The 23,376-nt window shown below is 38.6% G+C and overlaps 1 protein-coding gene across 1 annotated transcript in view; it reads left to right on the top strand.

Moving 5' to 3' along the window:
- Positions 1 to 5,573: 5,573 nt before the first annotated feature.
- The window catches only part of mbtps1 (membrane-bound transcription factor peptidase, site 1), a 40,661-nt gene continuing 22,858 nt past the window's right edge, over positions 5,574 to 23,376 (top strand). Inside the window, exons 1-3 of the mRNA XM_079254826.1 lie at positions 5,574 to 5,703; positions 11,086 to 11,578; positions 16,498 to 16,761. Coding sequence (XP_079110952.1) covers positions 11,377 to 11,578; positions 16,498 to 16,761 — 466 coding nt within the window. The 5' untranslated portion in view covers positions 5,574 to 5,703; positions 11,086 to 11,376. The remainder of the gene's footprint in view (positions 5,704 to 11,085; positions 11,579 to 16,497; positions 16,762 to 23,376) is intronic.

The raw sequence follows: 23,376 nt of genomic DNA, 5'->3' as shown, positions 1-23,376 counted from the left end.
CACTTGAGTGATTTTTTATCTGGGCTGTCAAAATGAAGTATTAATACAGAGAAATGTGAAATAGATTTTTAACATTAATGCATAAACGACAAAGTCGGCACACGTCATATGAGAATCTGAATTTCGCTAAAATTTGGAGAGAAGCTGATTCTTGTCACGGCGTTTCATCAAATCCACCAATAATCACTTTATCCTCCTCATTTATGACGACTCATACACATGCAGCCTTACCTGCAGGATGACCCATCTGATAGATCACGCAATCTATCACTGTGATCGTGTGGCGTTCGGGGTCATAGCTCAGTGTGAGAACCACTGGTGTATAGATAATAGTTACAATAACATGCCTCCTCATTTGATTTATGAACGATCCACACATTGTAATCATGAGGTTATGGACTTGCACTGCCCAGAAGTGGGAATTCAGATGCATTTAATGCTCAAAATGGAGACAAACATTGCAGTTACCAGCCTGTGCGTGGAATAGTTGCATAAATCCCTCCTCTGGAGAAGCTCAACATCTGTGAAGAGCTGTCTGAGACGGCATCTCACCACCAAAACCTCCTCAAAGTTGGTCAAATGTTTATGCAAATAGACTAAGAAATAAAGTCAGTCGGATAAGAGCTGCATCCTCCAAAAACCAGATCTTTATTTGTAGTTTAATGTGAGATAAACAAAGCATTCGTACACTGTTGTCCCATTTGATTTGCTTAAATCGTGTTTGGAGAATGAAAACCATTCTGGTCCGTTTATCATTTCTAACTTTCAGGCTATGATTAAGATTAAAAGCCAAAATCTTGAACTCGAGCTGTTAAAATGTTGAGTTCAGAAAGCAGCAACTGATCCTACAGGGACTCCTTCCATATTTCATCTATAGATCACACAGAACTTTACGTTTCATTTGCAAAAAGTGTGAAGATTTCATCCGTTTGGAAGCCATGTTGGATGTTCAGATGCTACATCAGCTCCGTCGGTGTCCTGTCAGATGTAAACAGAGACGAGGACGCCGACTCGCTGGGTCTAAACTCACACTGAGCCGCTTGTGAAACAAGCAAAGTGGCTGAATGAAGTCGTATCTTTACAGCAGTAACAGAAAAAAGTCCAAATGGTCCAAACTGATTACTGCAGGCTGGTATAAAAACAGCTGAGTAAAACCAGGGTTAAAGGTTGTTAGTAGTAAAACTTGCAGGTCCCTCTCCGCTGTGCTGCAGCTCTACCTCTGCAGAGGAGAGACAGCTCTAGTAGAGGCGTCGATTCACACCAGTTCTAAGCCACTGTCCGTCCCAGTACTGGTCGCTGGGTGAGGGATGTGATGCATCAGCATTGCAACGGTTAGCTTTGTTCGATGCTTGAAGGATGTTGGACGCCAGTTTTCTCCCTACTGAGCAGAAAATGCAAACGCACCCAAAGCAAAGCAGGAAGAATCTCTACAGACAGAACAACAAGGTTTCTTTCTTTTTAATGAAGCAAAAAGGATTTCCCCGCTGCTCCTCCGGCTTTCTTTTCTTTATGTCATAGAAAAATGGGAAGGTGCCGACCGGATGAAACGCCACGTTAAGCATGGTGGCCTTGGCGTTGAGACTCCGACTGTTTCCACCACTTCAGCTGGATTCCTGCATCAGGATCCGCAGCGAGTCACCAAGCGCTGTTTCAAGTTCAACCAGTTTAAACTGGATGGATTCAGGAGAAGCTGGTGCAACCCTCACCGTGCTGAAACGTCCCTTCAGGGTCGCGTTTCATCATCTTTCAGCTGTTTATTCGGTAAAATGGCCGATTTTTCTGGCATTCATCACATCTGGGTCGGAGGGGTTTGACTGTGTGTGTGTGTGTGTGTGTGTGTGTGTGTGTGTGTGTGTGTGGTTAAACTATGTGAGGTCTGCGAGGAACAATCCCCCATAAAGGATCCTGTAAAGCACAGGTGTCAGACTCTGCCCTCAAGGCCGGTTTCCTGCAGGTTTTTGTTGTCTCCCTGCTCCAACACACCTGAGTTAAATTAATACACAGGTTAACAAGAAGCTGCTGGATCCATTTGATTTGAATCAGCTGCGTTGGTGGAGGGAAACAACAAAAACCTGCTGAATACCAGCCCTGGAGGACTGGAGTGTGACACCCCTGCTGTAAAGGAGTCCCGTCCTATCAGGGAGCGCGGTTTCATGACAGAGAATCCTCCGTCGCTTCATCCTGAAGCTTCACACAGAAAAAACTCTCGTAAGAATGTTACTTTTCCACGTTTCTCCTCTTTATGCTCATGTTTTCAGTTAAATCCTAAAATAAAGCAGCGCTCCATTGTTTGTTAAAAAGAAGCCAGACTAACGACATGAAGGTGTGTTTTCACACAACTTTTGTGTCCTTTTTCCTGTTTGTTATGTTTGCCTTCGGGAAAGCACTTCATGTACAGAGCTCAGTTAAATTTTCTCGTGGGTTTTTTTTTTTTTTACCTTTTTGTTGGAACTTTCTTCAGTTTTCATGTTTTCCGTCGCTCCGGACGACCCCCAGCTCACATCGGATGGTTGTGTTTTTAGGATTTCGCTGTGACCTTCCTCCGGGGTTTGAACTAGCTTCCTGAAGTCGTGAACTTAATCGAGCCATGTCAGCTGACCTCAATCTCTTTGCCTTCACGTCTCCGTGGATGCTCTTTCCTTTTCCTCTCATCGTTCCTCCGCTCTGACTCACTGCTGTTGTTTTCCTTCATATTTCAGGTCTTGGGTTTTTTTTCTCAAACCCCTCAGATGAGACAGTCAGGCTGATAACTCTGCAGCCTTCATCAGATGCATGTTAGCGCACTGAGAAAGCAGCTGTTGTGCGTGAAGGAAAGGTGTCGTACTTGCTGCAGTCAGCGTCTCTGTGAAGTAAAACTAAGATAAGAATGGCGGTAAAATGAGACTTCAGCTCGCCGCTGCAGAGCTGGTGCAGGACGGCGTGCATCAGATGGTTTTATTTGCAGAATGTCAGCACAGTTTTTCATGTATATCCTGTTTTTCTGTCTGTGATTTTATATCGATGCTGTTTTAAATGAAGTAAACTTTCAACACTGTTAGCTGAAAACAGTTTGTATTTTGTCTAAATGAATGATAACACTATGATTCCTCCATCATTAACTCTTTTTTTTTTTTTAAAGAAATATTTTTAAATGGTGAATTGTTTGTGCCAATAAACCACTCCAAGCTTATTGGAAGTTTGTGTTTGAGGTTGGAGAGTTTCTCAGGTAAGAAGTCGACAGAAAGATTTATTTATGTTGCAGCAGTGTGTTTTCTTCCTTTACAGTGTTACTTTATTTTTTTACACTATATTTTCCTTTAATTATTTCTTTAGTTCATCATAAGATGCAGATTTAATCTGTCGGATTTCAGAAGGAAGAAACAAAACGACAAAAAGAAAAGAAAATTATAAATAGGGGTGGGAAAATTTAATCGAAAAATTGAAAATTGGGATTTTTTGCTTCACAATTTAAATTTTTCTTTTTTTTGTTAAAAAAATTTTTTTATAAACAAAAATAATCCATTATAATTTTTTTTGTCATTTTTATTGTTTTTATTGATCATTTCACTTGTCTTCTTGGGCATTATAGCAGAAGAATAATGGTCTGGCTACCGTTTTGTTCTTCAATGAAATCAAGAAAAATGACGAGCAAAAAAAATGTTTTATACATTTTTCTTTTGTTTTAATCTATAATACTCTGCAATATTGAAGAATTGTGAGAATCGCAATATAAATAGAATCATCAGCCAAAAAATTGGAATCAAATCGAATCAGGACAAAAGCATATCATCACGGCCCGAAGTACGGCGGTAGCTGAATACAACTTTTAGGTGAAATGTACTAAAAGTATGAAAAGTTGATGTAATTCTCTTTTGTCTCGGGCACTTGTGTAAAATCACGAAATGGTAATTCAGTGTATCGACCTACATATCTGTATCGTGTCGGTCTGACAGGAAAACCAGGCCAATATCTATGTCCACTGTGTGTGTTTCTGTGTCTGGAGGTGGATGGGACCATGTGGCCATGGCAACGCAGCACAGCATTGTGGGCTGTTTAACAACATCAGCGGTATGGTTGCAAAAAGAAGATGCAACAAACCTGCGACCTTTCCAGTGGTGTACCTGCCTAACTGGTGGGATAGGCGACCTGCCTAGCTTCCCAGCAACCCTGAACTGGATTAAACTGTCAAGAAAATGACTGGGAAAAAAAAGGATGAACGTCTACATGTGAACATGATGAAGAAGAGGACTGTTTACATACAAGGGGTCCCAGAACAAAAAAAATGTCTGAACATGTCCGAACATGTGGTTCAGACACATGTGCAACAGTTGACATGCATATTCAGATGTTTATAGAAGACCAGCTGGTTGCAAAGGATATGGTACAGTTTGGGTCCTCCACCAGCTGGTCCTAAGATTTGGCAGTGGATAATGGATAACAGGGAAATTAAATGTCCTGCAACTTACTGAACCATATGCCAACATTAAAAATACAGTGCATATAGGGGAAAAACAGTGTTTCTAACCATTTAAATAAGCCAAGTAATTAAATATGCCAAGTTTATTATTTATGTTTAACATTAGCCATGGATCCAACCATCACAATGGACTAGGCAACTGTAACACGTGTCTTTGTCACAGAAATGAAGTAAAGTAACAAAGTGCTTAAAAATAAATTAATCGAATTAAATGACTGTGTTTAATTTCTGAGGACTGGATTTAAAATTAGTGAAAAGGCAGCCAAAAATAAGCAGAAAACTAAGAAATAAATCATAAATTAGGAATAACTTAAGACATGTTGATGTAACTGTATGACAGCTAAATAATGACAAACTTTCAGACTCTTGCTGCATTTCATTTAAACTAAATCAGTAAAAGAGAATGATTGTTTTAGATATTGTGTCAAACATAATTTAAAGTATAAAATTGAAAATTAAATACATTTTTATAGGAAATATCTTTGATTTTATTAGAAGTAATAAAAAGTCTGCTTGGACCGGCTTGTATTGGGGAGTAAAAGTGCCACAATGTATTAATTAAATGCATAATTAATTAATTAATTACATAAATGTGTCATTAATTCGTTTAAACATTAAATATAAAATTAATTAATTATGTATTTATTTAAAACATTGTGGCACTTTTAAATACATAATTACATAAAAAATGTAAATACATAATTAATTAATTAAATAAATGTGTCATTAATTCATTTAAACATTAAATATAAAATTAATTAACTATGTATTTATTTAAAACATTGTGGCACTTTTACTCCTCCACAGACGTGTGATACTGTTGGTGTCCTGATGTAAACAGCGCCTTCTGCTGGCAGAAGCGCAACATCGCCCTGGAGGAGGCCTGTGGGTTGCCAGATTTCACATAACGTTTCACTCACCAATATCTGCGATCCCTTTAAATATAAAAGAACGAAGTCTTGTAAAAGATGGTGTATATATATTTAAATCATAACTGATTACCTCACTGGCGAATACATTACCCTTTTTCAGTTTTTCATTGTTGAAATTAATAGGTAAATCAAACCCATCTGCGGATTGACGATGACTAGTTAGAGAAACCTGGCACCCCTTAGAAACCAGACGTCAGTATTCTGCAGCTGCATCGTTTAGCTGCTCCGTCGCTAGCTTTGTTCGCTGGTCGTGAAATAACACAAAACAGTCATAAACACATCACTATTTGGACTGTAGCCGATTTTAATAAGAAGGTAAATATAAACTTTGGTCGTTGTTGAGCTGGGTAAGTAAATGAATCACACAAAGAGGTACTGTCACATACCACTAAGCTAGCGAGCTAACGACGAGCATGTGGAAAAACTGGAGCTGAAAATCTATCAGCATAGCTGTTTTTTGTTTTTCTTTGAAGAAAACCAAACTGAAGGCAAAAAGAAGCATTTGAGACATCAACAGTGTGTAAAGTAATAGCTTTTCCCGCAAATGTATTTCTCCTCCAGCATAGTCTGCTGGATCTGACAGACATATGCTGGTAAAGTCGTCTTTATGCTGGTAAAGTCGTTGTTTAGTTATCCATTAATTAGCCTTATTTTGGTTCAATGCTAAGTCTTCTCAATTAAAGATATTTCGGATTTGAGAACGATAAGTTGTAGTTTAATGTGAGGCTGATTAATAAAGACTTAAATTCATGCAAACACCTTTCGTATTTTGCCAACCATGTGCAAGTGTGTGTATTTACTAGTGTTAAGGTTTATTTACTACTGTAAGTTTATTTACTAGTGTTAAGGTTTATTTACTACTGTAAGTTTATTTACTAGTGTTAAGGTTTATTTACTAATGTTAGGTGTATTTACTAGTTCTAGGTGTATTTACTAGTGTTAAGGTTTATTTACTACTGTAAGTTTATTTACTAGTGTTAAGGTTTATTTACTACTGTAAGTTTATTTACTAGTGTTAAGGTTTATTTACTAATGTTAGGTATATTTACTAGTTCTAGGTGTATTTACTAGTGTTAAGGTTTATTTACTAGTGTTAAGCTTTTTCTTTTTTTAAAAAATATTGTTAGGTTTATTTATTTACTAGTGTTAGGTTTATTTCCTAGTGTTCGGTTTGGTTACTAGTGTTAGGTTTAGTTACTGGTGTTAGGTGTATTTACTAGTGTTAGATTTTTTTTTTATTTTTTACTAGCATTAAGGTTTAGTTACTAGTGTTACGTTTACTGTGTGTGCCACAATCTTCACATTACACAGGATAAAGTTAGTTCCACTTGCTAAAAGCATAAAAAGAAGCATTTGTGTGACGGATTTGATACCTGCAGTAAAACTCTAGTACTTTCTAGTATTAGTATTTAGTCAAAACAAGTTATTTTTTTCTCCCAGTTGTGACTGAACTTTTTGTCTGCTTCTAATTTTTGTGCAGAGATTTGTTGGCTTTTGTGGCTTGGTGTCATGTTGACACAAGTGGTCCCAGGCTGTCTTTTACAGCCCAGCCCTAACTAGAGGGACTATTTTTACAGCCCTGGATCTCAACCAGTAGTCCTCAGATCTCTATTGTTTCTTCTCCCGGGCGAGGATCCGGATCCGAGCCGGATCTCCTCACTGATCCTCCTCCTCCTCCTCCTCTCAGAGGAGTCCAACCTGGGGCTTTTAATTACATCATCTACATATCTGCTGTAATTATCTACTGTATGATTAAGATGAAGAAGAGGGAGACGTGTGCACACACACACACACACACACACACACACACACACACACAGGATGGGGGTTTGATGTAACATCTGATATGAGCATAATGACTTTTTAATGTGTACCTCCATGTGCATGATGATTTAAAGAAACTTCCCGTGTTAGTGGGCTGATGAAGGTGTGTTGGCTGCCAACACACATTATTTAGAGAGCGTTTAGAGAGCATTATTTAGAGTGTTAGACAGCCTGCAGGGCTCATCATAGATCAGCACCTTAACTGGTTTCCATTCAACAGGAAAGCAAATCTGACTTGATCTTTTAAAAAAGCCACAAAACCCAAACGTGAATCACTTAGTTTGGAATAAACTAATCTTAGCAGTAGGACTAAACAGAGTAATGTTGGAGGAAGGGGGTGTTATAGCCAGGCGTAGTAGTGGCTTTAATTCCCATGAGGACGTAGACACCTTTACTGGGACTAAACCCTTAGCAGAAAAAATTTAACTGGTGAACATCAGCAAAGGAAAATTAAGAATTAAACAAGGAAGCACAAAATATTTCCACCTCCCATGTGCTTTTTTGGCTGTTTTTGCCTTGTTAATTACTTTTTTTTAAACTAGATTGATTATATTTGTTCTTTGTGTTGATTTGGTGTAAAAAGACTAAGTTAACACAGATATCACATAGTTCAATACTGTGACTTTATTTGGGGTTAGTTGATCATAAAAGCATATTAATATTTACATGGCGGTGTTTAACATCTTAACTGCAGCTCAGATGATTTTTGTAGATGCTAGAAAGCAGCAATCCTAACATGTACTGACCAGACTGATGGGGAGAAGCTCGGCTAGTGACGATAGCAAATATTTCAATTGAAATGCAACATGGTACAAACCCTAGGAAATGATATGAGCATGTAAGAAAGACATGAAAACTGCCCGTGTGCATTTCAGCTTCTGATCATCTCCATCTCATCTCTGTGCAACACAAAGTCAGAACTAACCGTTAAAGAGTCGCAGCGTCACCTCACACAGCCATGAAGCATGTTTTACCTGTCCAGAGTTGTGCAAACCTCTGCAGATGTGTGTTGGTCTGTTTCTAGTGAGTCGTGAAGGTCCTCGTAGTTTAGACAAAGGGGATTTACTGGGATGTGTGTACTCTTTATACAATGTACAAGCTTTGGTTTGCTTCCTTCTGGAACGTTATTGATGTTTCTATGGTGAATTTGGGTGTTATTATCCTTTTATCTCTGATTGGTTGATAGAGGTGTCAATCGTGTGGGTTGCCAGTAATTGTTTTTTTTTTTCGTCATTAGTTTTGCAGTCTGGTCCCCGAGGAAGGTCAGAAGACACATTTGTCCATTTATGTGCGTACTAGCCTGTGATTATATGCATTTGTCCCGATTCGATTCAGATTTTTTGGGTGTTGATTTGATTTAAATTGCGATTCTCACAATTCTTTGGTATTGTTGATTTCTGTAGATTAAAACAAAAAAAAAAAGTATAAAACTTTTTTCTTTGCTCGTCATTTTTCTTTAATTCAACAAGGAAAAAACAACACAGTTGCCAGACTATCATTCTGCTGCTGTAATGCCCAAGAAGACAAGTAAAAAGATCAATAAAAACAATAAAAATTACTAAAATTTCGTATTGGATTATTTATATTTATTTGAAAGAAAAGTGAAGCAAAGAAATCCTGATTTTTGATTTTTCGATTAGTTTTTCCCACCCTTTGTGCTTACGCCTGGACATCTCTGTTTCAGCTTCACTTTTTTTAACTTCATGCAGTTTCTCATCAGATAGTACTTTGCTACTTCTTAGATAATTTGGACTACTATCTTATGGTTCAAAGGTGATTTTTACTCTTAACATAGTGGAGTGTTTTTTTTTAAAGAGAGAGAAACTTTTATTTTGTTTTATCTTCCAGGTGAGTTTCCTCTGACAAGGCAACCTGTTTCCTGATTTTTTTTAAACTTTTTGTAGAAATCTTACAGCTTTCTTCGACATTTAGATCGTAAATACGGCCTCGTAGTTGTGAATTATTTGTGCCTGTCATGTTGGACAGGAGGCAGAAAAGCAGGCACAATAAAGTCTGGCTCTGGCTAGTAGCAGAATATTTCTAGCGAACTGAAATGTAGCCGTTGTTCTGCATGATTTTACCACCTGCCTGTTAGTTTTCTGACCCTGTAAAGTCACTGTATCAGACATAAGTTAGCTTAAAACAGCAAATAATCACCTCTGTTATTTGACTCAACTTCTGATTAATCTTGTCTTCACTTTTGCTAATAATGAAAAATGTAGGAATGGTTACGGCTGTTCAGCTTTAACAGAATTGGAGACTTTGTTTGGCAAACTGGGCATAAATTTATCTGTTTGGGTAAAAATTCCTGCTGAACCCTGTTTAACGTTGATGCTTGTTGCTGCTGTTAGTTATTCTCATGTGATCTGCAAACTCCAAGCAGGTCTAAGTATCACTTTTACTTTTTATCCATGCAGATACAGCCGACTGGATCGTCTGCGGTCACACGGCATGTAAACACATCGATTATAGTAGTTTGGGTGTTGGACATTCCAGCACACGGGTGGTGTTTGTTTTTAGTAACAGTCTGACAACGCCTGCATGGACGTTAACCTCCTGGACTTGTTGCACGGCTCCGTGCACGTGGCGTGCACATGGCAGGCGCTACAGATGTCCCAGTTACTATGAGTAAATAATGAATTCATTATTATGCATTAATTCCACAACACTGAATTTGTTTTTGTCTGAAATGAGAGTTGTTAAACTTTTCTTTTTATGTGAATGAAGCGTTACAAAATCTGGAGTTTCCTCAAAGTTTTTATTTTTTTATGTTTTTTTTTTCTTCAAAACACTTTAATTACCTCATGTTAATAATGATTAAACTGTTGCAACAGCTGAGAAATGTGCTGAAAATACAGAGTCATTAAAACAACTGTCTTCCTAACGCTACTGATGCAGTTTGAGCGGAGAGTTATGAAAAGGTGATTAAACTGAAAACAGCAAGATGTTCACTCGGCGTGTGTCCCCAGAGGACAACGAGACAGTAGGAAACACAGGCAGTTTGGTTTTACTGGAAGCTCTGGGATTTTTCTGGCTTCATGGAAGAACTGCAGGAAGGGAAGTGTAACCACATCCCGACTCTGAGTTCCTGGTTCGGCTGGTTTGTCCTCGCCTCAGGCCGTTCAGCCAAGCAGCAGACAGGTGTGTGTGTGTGTGTTTAGGAGTCGCAGTTTCAGGACTTGCATTTGCTGTCCTGATAAACAGATGTTGTTCACAGCAGCTTAACTTGTGTTTCTGATGAGTGTTTGTGGTTTGAAAGCAGGTTATGTGTGTCGGCCTGAGTCGAGTTGCTTTCTCAGGTTTCTGTAACAACTCAGCGTAACTGTGTCATCTCTGCCGGTCAGATTTGATCTTGTCTACGTGCTCTAGGTGCTCCCTGAAGGAGAGTACAAACTTCTCACAAATAGTTGAATGAAGAAGGAGCAGTTTATACATCATTCTGCATCTGTTCACACCCAGCTCCTCCCTTCCCTTTTCCCTTTGCACTGCAAAGGAAACACTGCTCTACAAATCAAAGCAGTTTGGTTCGTTTTTTATAAAACATGAAGGACTTTGTGTGAACAGATAAACGTTGATCTGGGAGTGGTTGAGCAGATTAAGCCTGACTGATGCACCAGAGCTGATGCCTTCTTATCAACACAGAAACAGTGCAGGCAGATATGAAGCGCACTGAGTTGTTGGGACATCCTGACATGTTTTACTTTTTACTTTCTTTAAAAAAAAAAAATAAAAAAAAAAGAGAAAGAAGAATAAAATTTGTGCTGTGAAACACGAGGACACCTGATTTCTGTCCCGGTTTATTCCAGGTGATGAAGTGAATGAACCGTCTGCTGTGGGTCCACGTCTCACTGTCCCTCATTTTTCTCTTTGCAGACGAAAACAAAGTGACCGAATAGGAACTCCAGCTGCTTTCTCCATCACCGCTTCCTCCAAACCAACCTCTACTCGTCCATGTTTGCCTGCCTCTTCTGCTTGTAACCATGGCGACGGTGCTCCTGCTCTGGCCGTGTCGCTGAGCCGCCACCACGGACTACCACCATGGAGCGAAAGCGCAGAAAGAAATTAATCTAGCTGCTCAGGCCGTTTGCAGTATGGACTCGTATTTGGAGCTGTGGACCTGATCCTGGAACAGCCGTTAGCTGCTGACACACTTTACAACTCAAGATGCTCTTGTTCTCCGTTTTGGTGCCCATGCTTTTGGGACTACTGGCAGGATTCCTGCCTGCAGTGGGGACGCAAGCAGAGCGAGGGACCAGACCCGATTCCAGCCAAACCCCCAATGTGGAGCCCCTCCCCTCACCATCTGGCTCCAACTGCTCCCAGTTGACCCTCAAACTGGAGTTCTCTTCTGAAGTAGTGGAACATGGTAAGGAATTGTTCAGATTGATGATTTCATTTGGATTTAAAGCTGTGGAAACTTTTTAAAGTTATATTGACAAAAGTTTCTTTGTTCTAGACTTTAGATTAGATTTTACTTCATCTGTCAAGATGTTTGTCTGTAATGCATTATTTGCTTCCATAATTAATACATTTTCTTTTTATTTGGAGTAAATTAAAGTAGGTGAAACAATTCTGCAGTGATTTAAAATAAAAGATAGGGCTGTGACAATATGCCTTTTTCCCAATTCGATTCGATTCTGATTTTTTTTGGGTGCCGATTCAGTTTAAATTGCGATTCTAACAATTCTTTGTTTTGCTGATTTTTGTGGATTAAAAACAAAAAAAAATGTATAAAACTTTTTCTTTGCTCGTCATTTTTCTTGATTTCAATTAGGAAAAAACAACCCAGAAGCTAGACCATTGTTCTGCTGCTAAAATGCCCAAGAAGGCAAGTAAAAAGATAAAATAAAAACAATAAAAAATTTCTAAAATTTCGTATTGGATTATTTTTATTTATTTAAAAAAAAAGAAAAGATTTTTAATAAAAAAGAAATCAATTTTAAAATTGTGGGGCAAAAAATCCCAATTTTCGATTTTTCGATTAGATTTTCCCACCCTAATAAAAGATCCCTTTTATTAATCAAGTTTATTAACTTTATTAGCCGTAATGTTTTGTTGCGTAAAGAGAATCTACCAGTGGTGTGAAAGACTAAGCATGACATCCCATCATTAACCCCCTCCCAAACGTTTAAAGACTTGAACCTGGAGGGGTGGAGTTTACACGAGATAAACATCAGCATTATTTTAAAAAAAAAAAAAAAAGAAATATATATACATATATATATATATATATATATATATATATATATATATATATATATATATATATACACATATATATATATATATATATATATATATATATATACATATATATATATAATAATGTGTTTTATGACTAAATATACACGTAATGAGATGGTTTGTGAGACAATTCATCAACATAATCTCTTAATTTTATTGTCTCAGTTATTGGAAGTTCATTGTTGGACATTTGTTCATTATCTTTGGGACGTTGCTCCACTAACAAACAACTTTCACTGTTATTGGTATTTTGTGTTGGTGGGACCAACTGGTTTGTCAAGCATGTCAATCTCCTCTGCGTTCATTAAGTTTTTTGTCTCAATGGGAGGTAATTGTTTTCTTTCTCTGTAAGAAAATGCGCGGTCAAATACTAGTAACGAACTGTACTGGAAGCTGTTTTAAGCCAAGCAGTGTCATGTCCATGAGTTTAGGGTAGCCTTATGAGCTTAGGGTTGCCTTAGGATCAGTTATTTAACCTTACATAGCATCTTGTTTGTTGTTCATCATCACAAGCTGCATTTCCATTGCAGTTTTTCACAAAATAAAAGCAATATTTGTTATTTCCTTTGAATGGTGTTCAATACATAAGTAGTGACAACGACATTTTACCAGAATTACAGCTTATGCCTGCTAGTCTGGTAGTGTCGTTTCACTTGCTGGGCTGGATTTGCCACATCTTTTCCCTAATTTACCTTTAACTCCAAGAATAAATCTGCATTTCATTGTTCTTTGCTATCAACGATGCGGTTAGATTTTTCTCTTAAATTGTTTGTCCAAACACACCATGGCTAGTTGACTTGAAATGGACTGGTCACATGACCCCTACGTCTAATGTTATATAAGCACAAAAAAGCGTTTCCATTACACTTCTGCATTAACACATCTGGGAAAAACTGTTTCATGAAAGTGTAAAAATGTTTTAGTGATATTTGAGAAGATTTAGGTGTTTCAGTTGCCAGTTTGTTCTTGCGATATTTAGGTTTTGCGCAGTTGTGGGGATAATGAAAAGGTGACAAATATCTTTATGCCTGTTCAACAAATCCAAAACAACTTAGCAGCTACTTTTCTGCTCTTCAGACTCAACACGTAAAATGTCACCTTACCTGTAGGCTTTATTAAGTTTAAATAGGCTCCGCCCCTTTCCCAGTCGCTGCACTCTGCATGATGTGTTCTGGTTCAGTGCAGATTAGCTTGCCGCTGCTGTGCTTCTGGAGGTGGCAATGAAAGTTCAGTTAAGATATTTTGACATTTTCCATGTGAAACTATTTAATTCTCTGCATTTTGAAGGATTTCTTCTCAAAATAATGGAGAAACACTGTGACGTTATATCGCTGACGTTATATCGGAAGGTGTTTGTTCTGTAGGTGTTTCTGTTATGTCTCAACACAACACTGGTTCATTCTTTCACTCAGAGGCCTTTTCTTCTGAGCTTGAACGAATCAAAGGTCAGTGGAAAGTAGCTGAACAAATGCATTTCTCTGAGAGTGGTCACGTACAAGGACTCAACAAAAAAAAAGCAGCCAACTTAAAAAGAAAAGCTTTGAAAGACCTTCAAAAAAAAACTGGAGAACTGTTCCTCTAAACCACTTTAGAATTACATGAACGTCTCACCACTTGGAAGAGAAATATAACAAAATTATAGCAGTTTTAGTTCAGACTTTAGACTGTTTTAACAAGAAAATGACATTTTTGTCTCTTTTATGTGGATGATACTCAGATATTAAATCATAAAGTCCTGGATGACCCTCTGCCAGACATTTGATTGTCTCTTGTGTCATCATAAGAATACTACCCTAAATAACCTGGGGGTAACTACTGACAGAGCATTTAAATTTGACAGATACAGAAATGTTGCAGTCAGAACCAGCTTTTTTCCATCTTGAATTTAATCTCAACTAAAATCTTTTCTCTCCTTCCCTGACTTTGATGAGGTTATTTTTTCTTTTATTTCATCTAGACTTGACTGCCTTTTGTTTGATGTGAGTCTTTCCCTTTTGTCTCGTCTCCATTTAGTCCAAAATGCCACCGCCTGAATGTTAGCTGGTACTTAAAACCAGATTACACCGTTTCTGGCTTCTTGCTCTGGATCCGTTCCTTTTATGGTTGATTTTAAGATGTTTTGGTTTGTTTTTTAGGTCTTTAAATAGGTCAACTTTTTCCCTTTCCTCTCTTCCACGTAACTTTCGCACCTTCCGGCTAAAGCTCCACAGCAGAACTTCATTAGATTTTCTTACTTTGGCTCCTGTAAAGGCCCATTTATGCCCTACACAAAATCCAACCTTTTGTCCGTCGTCTACATCATTTACGAACTTAATTTGTTCCAATTTGGGTCGGGGTTGGAAAAATGAATCGAAAAATCGAATATTGGGATTTTTTTGCATCACAATTTAAATTTTTTTTTCAATCGATTTTGTTTATTCAAATAATTAAAAAAATAATCCTTTATAAATTTTTTGGACACTTTTATTGTTTTATTGATATTTTTACTTGTCATTTTGGACATTATAGCAGCACAAGGATGGTCTGGCCACTGTGTTGTTTTTCCTAATTGAAATCAAGAAAAATGTGTGCTTTTTTTTTTTTTTGTTTGTTTGTTTTTAGTCTACAAAAATCAGCAATATCAAGGAATTGTGAGAATCGCAATTTAAATAGAATTGGCACCCAAAATATCTGAATCGAATCGGGACAAAAGCATATCGTCACAACCCTAAATCTGGGGTCCTTGCAGATCCGTACCCTGACAGAGCAAACAGAGCCGTATCACTGTAAACCATGGGGGCGGCGTTGAGCAGTGTAGCTGATATGTGACTCGTGAAAGGAGTGAAGAAGAACCTGTAGCGTTGTATTTAATTCCTGCGGTGAACAATGTGATCTACTACTGCCTCCTTTCCTCATGATCTCCACCTCCTTCGCCGTGTTTGTTATACTCTGAAACTGATGTTAACTCTCAAAAGTGAACTCTGAACTCTGCAATGCTGTCTAAAGCATGTTAGCTAACAACCTTGCTAACATTAGGGACGCATAAAAGTATGAAGGTAGTGACATTTGAAACGAACATACAGTACATGTAAATGTATGGTTTTATAGTTTTTAGATGTAAAGGGAGCATAAATAGGCCTTAACAACGGCTGATTCTGCATTCGTCTTGCATCCTCTCTCTTCTCTGAGCTCTCTCAAGCCAGGGAAAGTCAGCATTATGTTGACCCTTGTCTTTCTGTTCCTCTGATAATGTCATCTTGATATCCAGTTGATAGGGTTAGCAATGTGCTCCTGTCCCAGAAAACAAAAGTTGCGAAGTGCCATTTTTCAGCCTCCTGTTGCTGCTGAGCAACAACGAACTTATGATTGAACATAATAAGTGTCACTGTTCCTTTAAAACATGTCAACAACAACAAAGATCTCACCAGATGTGGACGTTTTAAAACTGGTTTAAAGACCCTTTTTTATTTTCTAGCTTTCAATTCCAACTGAGCTTTGACTTTTGTGCTGATGTTTATTTTCATGCTTATTTTTCTACTGTTTCTGCTTCTTTTATGTAGGTTTTCAATGCTGATTTGTCCCTCTTCTAATGACGTTTTTATTGGTTGACCAGCACTTTTTAAAGTTGACTTGATTGTTTCTGAGTTGCCAAAAGATAATAAAATCAGCAGCTTTTTTAATGGTAGAAGTTTCCATCAAAAGTAGTGACAAAGGTAAAATTCTGTTGCTTTTGCATTTGCTTGGCTCAGATAGTTACAGTCTGGAGACAACGTGATAACTGTAACAGGCCTACCTGTGTCTTTGTTATTTTAGCTCCCATTAAACACAGAAGAAAGAAAAATCTGACTTGTTTATCCAGTTTTAAAGAGCAAACAGACTTTTTTCCCCTAAATGTGTTGTGAAAAATACTTCAGGAACCCAATAATACCAAATCAATAGTCATAACAGACAATAGGCACAGTTTCTTTGCCAATAAAGCCTCACAGTTGTAAGTAAATCGAACAAAATGTTTTTCTTTAAACCTAATAAACACTAAATATTCTCCTTTCTGTGTCTTTCCAGAGTACATTGTGGGATTTACGGGGTATTTCTCCGCCAAAGCCCGAAGTCTGTACATCAGCAGTGCCTTGCGGACGGCTGCTGATGGCAGTCTCGAGTGGCACATCGTTCCCAGAGAAAACCCAGCCTCCGACTTCCCCAGCGACTTTGAGCTGGTCCACATCCGTCAATCTTCCCCCAGCAGCCTGCTGACCTTGGAGGACCACCCCTACATCAAGAGGGTGACACCCCAACGCAAAGTGTTCCGCACACTAAAATACATTCCCTGTAAGTCTGAGGAGATGATGTTACTGTACCAGAATAAGGATCAGTGTCTCGGGGTTGGCACGTCCACCTGAGAAACATAAAACTCAGACGAAAAGCTGCTGCAGTTGACAGAATGCCTCTTTGTTTGTGCAGACAGAGGGTGTGTTTCTCCCCCCAGGGTTTGCGCTGTAGCAGAGGATTGTGTGTCTTCATGTGATGTGCAGGCCAGCTCAGGGGTGTTGGTACTGGGTGGGTTGAGAGCGTGTGATGTTCAGTGGGGAAGGGAGGAATGACACAGGCCTTCTGTGTTTGCTCACCCTGGGTGGGAGTAGGCGAGTCAGTGTGGTGGTCCACCCTGGATGCATGAACTGGGGGGTCCACGCCCTGAGCCTGGCACTGGATGAAAGACCTCAGAAAGATCCCCCCTCTCAGCCTGCATATGCACATGTAGTATCAGAATGGAGGACATCTAAACTGTTGTGTATTCACGGTTTACTGAAGAAACGTTGGTAGCAACTTAAATTTACTGCTTGTAGAAGATTCGCTGGAAAACAGGTTTCTTACTGGTGTTGTGTAAGGTCACAGTTTTATCTTTCAACCTTCACCCCTCAAACTTTGCTAGATGACCAGAATCCCTGAGTGCTATTACTTATAATGTGAACTAAAGCTGCGCAGTTTAATGAAATTTACCTTCATTGCTATAAAGGCGTGCGTGATTTACCGTATTTTTTGATCGGCACAGCCTCAGTTACTGCATTTATTTCTTTAAGTCATACATACGTGTTATTGGCGCATGCTAAAACAAAGGTCAAACAAAGTAATAGGAGCAAAACAGTGACTTTGGTTAAACTTTATTAAACTACAGTACATATTTAAAAATACACATATTATATTTGTGTGTCACTAATCCATTGAAGTCCTCATCTTCTGTATCTGAATTGAACAGCTGGATAATTTCGCCATCAAGCATACCGAGTTCTCGCTCGTCGTTGTTGGAATCAGTCTTTTTGCTGGGTTGAGCAATGTTCAGCTATTATAATGGCTTTTGTAAAAACTTTATTAGTTCTCTGTGACTTGATTGAAGGCAAGAAGATGTTTTTGAATCAAAAGGCAGCTGAGGTGGAGAAGGTTTTGTGAGGATAGCAGGTGAATAGTCGTATAAATCAGGTAAATATTAGCATAAATTGGGTAAATAGTCGCATGAATCGAGGAAATAGTAGCATAAATCGGGGTAATAGTAGCATAATTTTGTGGAAATAGCATAAAACAAGTAAATCATAGTCTAAATCCGATAAATAGTTGCATAAATTTGGTAAATAGTATCATAAATCGGGGAAATAGTAGCAGAAATCCAATAAAAACTAGCATAAATCAGGTGAATAGTATCATAAATCAGGTAAATAGTATCATAAATTGGGGAAATAGTAGCAGAAATCCAATAAAAACTAGCATAAATCAGGTGAATAGTATCATAAATCAGGTAAATAGTATCATAAATTGGGTAAATAGTAGCCTAAATCAGATAAATAGTAGCCTAAATCGGGTAGATGGTAGCATGAACCGGGTTAATAGTAGCATAAATCAGGTAAATGGTAGCATAAACCAGGTAAATATCATAAATCGTGAAAAAAGTAGCATAAATCAGGTAAATGGTAGCATAAATCGGGTGTTACTGGTAGTAATAAATTCAGTTTTTTGTTTTGTTTGACCTCTGTGCTGCTGTATCTCTTCATACGTTCATTTCATTCCTTTTTAGTTTCCTAATCTGAAATCTGAGGCTGTCCTCAAAAAAGCTAAGGTGAGATCATGTTTTAAATAAACCTTAGTCATCAGTGGAAATAATGCAGAGGAAGCTCTGCCATGTTTAGCTCATTAAGTTCATTAATGAAGTTCGATTTGCCGATTTATTTAAAACCTCGTGGCATTATATATGTGGTAGTCAGCGTTATTTCAACAACACTGAACTGATTCTTACAGTCTGTTCTTTAGATTACATGTTCAGAGCACAGCTACATCCCCCTGCCCAACACACACACATACACACACACACACCGTGTAGTGTTTCAAACTGAGGTTAAACCTTCTGACACACAACAAACACACCATTTATGGCTTAATGAACCTAGTAAACACATTCATTCCAACACATATTACACACTTTCCTGTTAATGTTTCCCACCACTTATTCAGACACTTGGAAAGAAATGCTTTGTGTGTGTGTGTGTGTGTGTGTGTGTGTGTGTGTGTGTGTGTGTGTGTGTGTGTGTGTGTGTGTGTGTGTGTGTGTGTGTGTGTGAAACATTCATTATTTGTACAAGATGAAGCGCAGCAGCATAGTATATAGGGCTGCAACGATTACTCGGGTAACTCAAGTAACTCGAGTACAAAAATTGAGGCGTTGTTTAATTAAAATCACGTGGTGATATATTTTAATTTATGCATCATGGCGGCGTTCTCAGACCACTGTGGACGGACATCACTGTTTCAGTAAACATATAAAATATTTAAACATGTATGAAATATATAAAAACAGAATCTGTCGCCTACGGTGTGTCTGTACAGTCTGACTGTTTCACCCGGACTGATGACGGACGTTTCCAACAGCAGCGGCGAGCGGTTTGCTTTCTGTCTGAAGATTCTTGTTGCTTTGGTCTCTAATGGCAGAGAATGAAGAAGAAGGGAGGAAAAGACAGAAAAAGTCGCAAGTGTGGGACCATTTCACACTGAAAAGGCAGAAAACGTAGTGCAGTGTGCTGCTGTATAGCAGGTCTCAGTGTTGCAGCACCTGAAACGAACCCCCACACCCACCCCACTTCACCGCTCCAGGAGGATATTCAGCTTTCTGATTTATATCAACAGCAGCGGCGCCTGTTAAATGTAGTGTTTTAACTTGTGATATTAGTCAGCAGTGATGCGGCATGGCGAGTTATAAACAGCTAACGCACGTTAACCGTCTTGTAATCCATCTCTCATCTGTCTCTCCTGCACACACGCAGAGTCAAAGCGCATGTTTTAGGCAGCGTGTGACGGCAGGTGTAGCCTCTGTTCCTGCAGCAAACTTTTATTCCGTATTAAACAGACACACTTTTAACAGGCGTGTCGTCCACCAAGACATCGGCTAGTTCTTACTTTGGGCATGTTTACAAGTCACTCCTTCTTTCTATGTGAATTCTTTTTAAAAATCTTTTAAAAGGCAGAAATTCGCGATCTGTTGAGAATTGTTTCTCCACACGTTGAGCACGTGCACAAACACGTTGGCACATTTTAAAACATGATAAAAACATTTTAATGCATTATGTAGTAACAACACATGCAACAGTTTCACAAATATACATTTATAGATTTACTTTGGTTGAGTTCCTAGTATTTGTTTTACAAATTATAATAATTAAAAAAAATCGTTAGAGTACTCGATTACTCGAAGAAATAATCGACGGAGTACCCGATTACAAAGGTACTCGATAGTTGCAGCTGTGATAATATAGTATTCCTTATAAAGTCAGTTTCTCACTCTCAGTGACTTTGGGTGTGAAACAGCAGTAAGGTTTGAGGCTGTTTAATGTCTTCAGGGTGTTAATTTCCTGTTAGGACACCGTCTCCACGACGTCACTGCTGTCCCACCTCATAAAGCTTTCCGAGTCCTTCTTTACTTAGTTTTAGTTGTGCACTAAGACACGCTATCAGCTAATCTGCTAAACCAAGCTGATTATGTCAGATGGGTGTGTTCTGGTGTGTGTTACACAGTCCGACATGGAAACATTTCCATCTCAAAACGTTACAGAGACGTTAAGCACACACCACAGAGAGACTTGCTGGATGTGCATGTGTGAAAATGGATTTAATGTGTAAATCATTAGTAATATAAACTAAGAATGTCCCGATAACACGTTTTTCTGACTGAAACCTGGGGTTTAGGTATCTGCCCATACCAAGTACCAATCTTATTTTATTAAAGATGTCTGTTGAATTTATCATGTTAATTATATTTAGTTTAGACTTTATGGTATGATAGTCGTTGCTAGGACTGTGACGATATGCATTTGTCCCGATTTAATTCCGATTCTTTGGGTGGCGAATCAATTTAAATTGCAATTCTCACAATTCTTTGATATTTGTAGACTAAAAACTAAAAAAAAATGTATGAAACTTTTTTTTTTTCTCGTCATTTTTCTTGATTTCAATTAGGAAAAAACCACACTGTAGGCAGACCATCATTCGGCTGCTATAATGCTCAATAAGACAAGAAAAACATCAATAAAAACAATAAAAATAACAAAATTTTTATATTGAATTATTTTATCAATGTTTCCAAAAAAATCCATTTTTGTAACAAAAATTTTAGAATTCTTTTTTCGTTTCATTTTCCGAACCACTTAATCCATTTCAGGGTCGCGGGGAGCTGGAGCCTATCCCAACAGGGGACAAATAAAGATTGTGAAGCAAAAAAATCCGATATTCGATCTTTCAATGTAATTTTCCCACCCCTACTTGTTGCAATACCTAGTATAGATGAATAGATTAGACTATAAAACATCATAACATATATAATATGTGTGTGTGTTTTATAATTTAACCTACAAATCATGAATCAGACATTTGTTTTGTAAACACATGAAAACATGGATTTACAGCAGAACCTTTCTGATTATAGAGTGAAAACATTTGACCAATTTCTCTTCACCAGATCTTGAAGCTGGATTTGCATTGAATGTTTTCTGCTCGTGCACAACAATAACTTCGCGAAGTCGCGATTTATGTTTGTTGCGTTTTTTTTCTCGTAAATTTCTCACGTTTGTAAAGCAATATGTGTTTGTTGTTGCTTCGGTTCCGCGGGTTTTGGCTTTAAGGCTGCAAACTCCTCGCAGTAACACTGATGCAAGGCTACTGGTGCAGCCACTGGAAACTTGAGCCCTGCAGAAGAGGCGTGTTGCTGTCTCGCCGGGGGTTTTTTTTCCAAGCGAAATAACGCCAAATTAGCTAATGCTAACCGTTAGCACTCGCATGCAGCTGCTTCTTCGCCTACCAACTCAAAACAATCACCACACAAGCTGACGTGACGTCCTGTGTCTGTGTGTGGTGGGCAGGATAAAAATAGAGTTATTAGTCCTTTTCTGTGTGATCGGATGGTGTTTAGGCAGAAATACTTGCTGATCCTGATCCTCTTTAATTGGCGAGTATTTCCATTGCTAGTATGGATACCGGCTTAACTCAGACACACACACACACGTGCTGCAGAGAGGGCTAATTTAGCAGATGATCCGTTTATCAGAGGACTCTGACTGATGGGGTCATTAAGCGAATAAATAACAGAGCCAAGCAAACTTTACTCCTTCATGATTACATAGTGAGATAATTAACTGCAGCTCTGAGATCATTTGTCACATCAGCCAAGTCAAATAAACAAGAGGCGGCTCTCACTTCCGCTCCATCGTGTCATAAATATGTCAAGCTCCTCCCATCCATTGCTGCTTTGTTTAACTCGCTGCGTTTGTCATGTTGATGGGATCTGTTTTAATAAAAGCTGAAAGGATTAACGCAAACGCTGCACAATAATGTTGATTTTTATGACTATATAATGTATTAAACGACCATCATGAGAGGATCCTGGTTTTATATGCTAATGCTAACCGGCTTTATACGCTGCCACGTGTCTGTGAGAAGCATGAAGAGAAAAATGAGCAACGTTTGACTGAATGATGTCCACAGATGGTATATGAAATATGGACGGAGCCTTCAGCGGTTAAAACTGAAGCCGATGCGAAAGTGCATAAAACTGCAGTTCCCCCTTCATCCAGTAGGGGCTGCAAAACAGAGCGAATCCCCATAGACTCCCATGTTAAAAAGACCAACTTCACAGCAGAAATAAACATGTTTACAGCAGAAATAAACATGTTTACAGTAGAAATAAACATGTTTACAGCCTGGTACAAAAATCCATTTTCAGTCTAATAGATCAGGTTTACCTTTATGACAACTGTGGGGGAAGTGATTTTTTTTTTAACCCTAACTCGCCCATTTAAAAGTAATTTAATCTCGAAGTTCAGCATATTTAGGGGCGTGTCCTTTTGATTGACAGCCCCCTCTTAGCTCCACGTCTTTGCCCATATTTTTATTTTCCAGGAGAGACGCACGCATGCCCCTGCCAAGATGGCGATGGTAGGAACTAGGGGTGGGAAAATCGAATCGAAAAATTGAAAATTAAACATTTTTTACAAGAAAAAATCTGAATCGAATCGGGACAGAAGCATATCGTCACAGCCCTAGTAGGAACCGCCCACCGAGCTTCAATTCAGCTCTTCAGAAACCTACGCGCAACGTCACGGAGGCTCTGTCTATCTCTTTATATACTGTATATAATGATGTCTCATGGTGTCCAACGTCTGAAAGCTGTCAGGTCCGTGATGCCGGGTGAAAATAGACCCTCCCACCTTGCTTGACTCCTGCTTTGAAAAGCCGTGCTGGGGATAGTCATCTACTCCTCCTCAGTGGTTGTGAGTGTGAAGACAGGTTTACATTAGACTGCTGTGATCAGGCTCTGGAAGAAAGGACCTACGATGAGGGTTCAGCGCTAGACGGGTGTGCTTAGCTGAACCTGGTGGTTGTACTGTCTGCGTTGGGGCTGGAGCGGCACACAGC

The sequence above is a fragment of the Telmatherina bonti genome, assembly GCF_933228915.1.
Source record: "Telmatherina bonti genome assembly, chromosome: 2".
NCBI lineage: Eukaryota > Metazoa > Chordata > Actinopteri > Atheriniformes > Telmatherinidae > Telmatherina > Telmatherina bonti.
The sequence above is the reverse complement of the archived record's forward strand: the minus strand, read 5'-3'. Positions and strand labels throughout refer to the sequence as shown.